General features: G+C 37.9%; 1 protein-coding gene across 1 annotated transcript; it reads right to left on the bottom strand.

Annotated features, from left to right (window-relative positions):
- Positions 1–1904: 1904 nt before the first annotated feature.
- On the bottom strand, positions 1905–2855 carry LOC123791173 (olfactory receptor 14A2-like). Its single transcript, XM_045795812.1, has one exon. The coding sequence runs from the start codon at positions 2853–2855 to the stop codon at positions 1905–1907; it is 951 nt and encodes a 316-aa protein (XP_045651768.1).
- Positions 2856–3461: the final 606 nt, after the last annotated feature.

Here is a 3461-nt window from a genome sequence, read left to right as displayed (position 1 = left end):
GAGTGTGGGGAGCTGAGTTGGTGATGGCTCATCCTTCAAGACCTCGCTGCCCCTCAGAAGAGGCTGCAGTCCTTCAGGTTGTTTGTGATGGTGAATTTGGTGGAAACATCAGACATCAACTGCATGTTCTTGGTGTTGATGGTGCAGGTGAGGTGTGTGTAGATTTCTTTGGTATCCTTGACCTTGTTCAGGTCCTCAGACTTATTCTGGATGTAGCTGCTTGCCTAGTTAGTCCCTAGCCTCGTCTATGCAGGAGGGGTTGGTGAAGTTAATCTGCAGATTGCCCATAGCTTTGACAATGGCCATGATGGACTGGATGGTGTTGCTGCAGAGGACTGCATGGTACTGCCAGCATTCTTCTTCCAAGTAGCTGTCCTCATGGATGATCTTCATCTGCTTGAAAGTGGTGCTCTTTCCTGACTCCTCAGCACCCAAAAGGAGCAACTTCACCACCTGTGCCACATTCTTGCTGTCTTTCTGGTTTTTGTTGATCATCTTGAAGTGCTGGGCAACCACCTTGTTCTTGGCACCCACGGTGCAGTGCATCCCACCATATTCTGCTAGCTTTTCCCAACACACTGGGCTTCAGCCCTCCCTCTACAGTTAGCTCTACAGTTGGCAGTAGATAATCATTGTATATTGAGTCTCAATGACAAATACCACATAGGAATTAAACATGTTGCATGGTGCACTGGGTGTTATACACAACTAATGAATCATTGAGCCTTACATTGAAAACCGGGGATGTACTGTATGGTGACTAACATAATATAATAAAAAATCATTATTAAAAAAAAAACAACATGTTACTAGTGGAAGAAACATAAGTAATTAAATGTTGTAAACTAATTTAAGATGTAATGAAAATTAAGTCAAAATTTAATAAGATATTAAAAATGCTAACAATAAGTATTAAAATATCTAATTTCATTTATTTATTTATTTATTTATTTATTTATTATTATTTATAATGGATAAATATTTTCCATATAAAATAAAAATGATAGTATATGCAATCTAGTGGATAAAGATAATGAATGGAGTAATACAATCTAAATTATTTTGCAAAATTTTAAGCATTTTGATGTATTTTTTCTTTTCATAATTTTTTTTTTTACCTTTAACTAAGAGCTTCAGTTTCAGTCTGCATTCCTATTCTAAGGAAATTCTCATTTAAGAGATATTTAAGAAGACAAGTATTTAATGCTTTTGTTAAATTTCTATTGCTTTTGTAGCAGTTTTTTACAAATCTTATGACTTAATAACATGTTATGTTTTAAAGTTGTAATTTAGAAATCCAACACCAATCACACTAGGCTAAAATGAGGATGTGGCTGGTATGGCTGCACTCTTTTCTTGGGTCTCCCGTGAACTATCTGTTCCTGCATTTACCCATCCCCATAGGCTGCCTCTGTCTATATATTGGCCCCTTCCATCTACAAAGCCAACAATGGAAGACCACACTTCCATAGACAGATCTCCCTCTAACGATGTCTTGAAATACTCCACTTTCGTGATTAGATTAGGGCCCCTTGGACAGTCTAGAATATCACCCCATCTCACGCTCCTTAATTCAATTACATCTACTGAATCCCTTTATGCCATGTAAAGTAATATATTCCAGATTTTTAAAAAAAGGAGTACATGGAAATGTTCAGTAAACCATTTGAAAAACTGTCATAGTGTTTCTGAAACAATTTATATGCACAAATACTAGGTAATTCATATGCTATTCTTGGAGGTTCTATAATAATGAATACTTATTAATAAGCATAATCATGTCAACTTTATCCTAGCACGTTTAAATGAAGTGAATATTTTATTATATAGGATATTGATATTCATCCTAGATTGTAAGATATATATTTTTTAAACCATGGAATTTAGCTTTATAAATTCTAGTTCTACTGTTTTTCTCCATCGAATGTATAATGACTTAGTTTCCATAGAAACCTCCTCACAGCTGCCTTGATTTCCTTGTTCCTTAGGCTGTATATTATGGGGTTCAAAGATGGAGGCAACACAGAATAGAACACAGACACCAAAAAATCCACAAGATGTGGGGAATCAGGGACTGGCTTCAGATAAGCAATGATGCCTGTCACAATAAATGTTGTGACAACTATGAGATGGGGTGTACAAGTGGAAAAGGCTTTTGAGCACCCTTGTAATGATGGCATTCTCAGCACTGTATTGAAAATGCAAATGTATGAAAATCCAATGGACAACAAACTGAAAAGTGCATACATAACCCCAATAGCCTCACTAATATCAATGGTGACATGAGACTTTGAGCAAGAGATCTTCAGTAGGGAGGGGACATCACAGAAAAACTGAGGAACTTTTCTGGAGCCACAGAAAGATAAAGAGAAAGTGCCGGCTGAGTAGAAGACTCCAAAGATACTCCCAAGAAACCAGGATGCAGCTGTCATGCTCACACAGACTCTCCTGTTCATGATGACATCATAATGCAGTGGGTGACAGATGGCCACATAGCGGTCATAGGACATGACAGTTAGAAGGAAAAGCTCAGATACTGCAAAGTGGATCACGAGCAACACCTGTAACATGCATTCTGAGAATGAAATGATATTTCTGTGGGATAAAGAGTTCAGGATAAATTTTGGAAGTGTGATGGAAATGAGGCAGGCATCAAAAACTGCTAAGTTCTTCAGGAAGAAGTACATGGGGGTGTGAAGACACTGATCCAGAGTGATCAGGACAATAATGAGAAGATTCCCCATAAGAGTCACCAGGTAAATAAGCAAAAACAGAAAGCCATGTAAAACCTGCAGCTCTCTGGTGTCTGAGAATGCCACGAGGAAGAATTCCATCCCTGCTGAGTGGTTGGTCATGTTTTCCACTCTATAGGGGAAAAAAAGAGAAAAGACACAACTTCGGGTTCCTGTTAGGTCTTTCTCCTTGCCAGGAATATTTTTATTTAAGAATGCATCTACTTTGGGTTTATAAGTCATGCACATTTTTACTCTCCTTACATGCATGGTAGGATTTATAACTTCTTCATTATGTCACTGCTTTTTAAAAAATATTTTTTATAATTTTTATTTTTTTATATTAGTCACCATACAGTACATCCCTAGTTTTTGATGTAATGTTCCATGATTCATTACTTGCATATAACACCCAGTGCACCATGCAATATGTGCCCTCCTTAATACCCATCACTGGCCCAACCCAATCCCCCACCCCCCTCCCCTCTGAAGCCCTCAATTTGTGTCCCAGAGTCCACAATCTCTCATGGTTCATTCCCCCTTCTGTTTACCCCCCCTTCATTCTTCCCTTCCTTCTCCTACCAATCTTCCTATTTCTTATGTTCCATAAATGAGTGATATTGTATGATGATTGCCTTTCTCTGCTTGACTTATTTCACTTAGCATAAACTCCTCCAGTCCTGTCCATGTTGCTGCAAATGTTGTGTAATCATTCTTTCTGATGCACTA

This window comes from Ursus americanus, chromosome 5, assembly GCF_024610735.1.
Source record: "Ursus americanus isolate L20-20 chromosome 5, mUrsAme1.1.p, whole genome shotgun sequence".
NCBI lineage: Eukaryota > Metazoa > Chordata > Mammalia > Carnivora > Ursidae > Ursus > Ursus americanus.
Note: the sequence above shows the minus strand (reverse complement) of the source record. Positions and strands in the feature narration are given on the sequence as shown.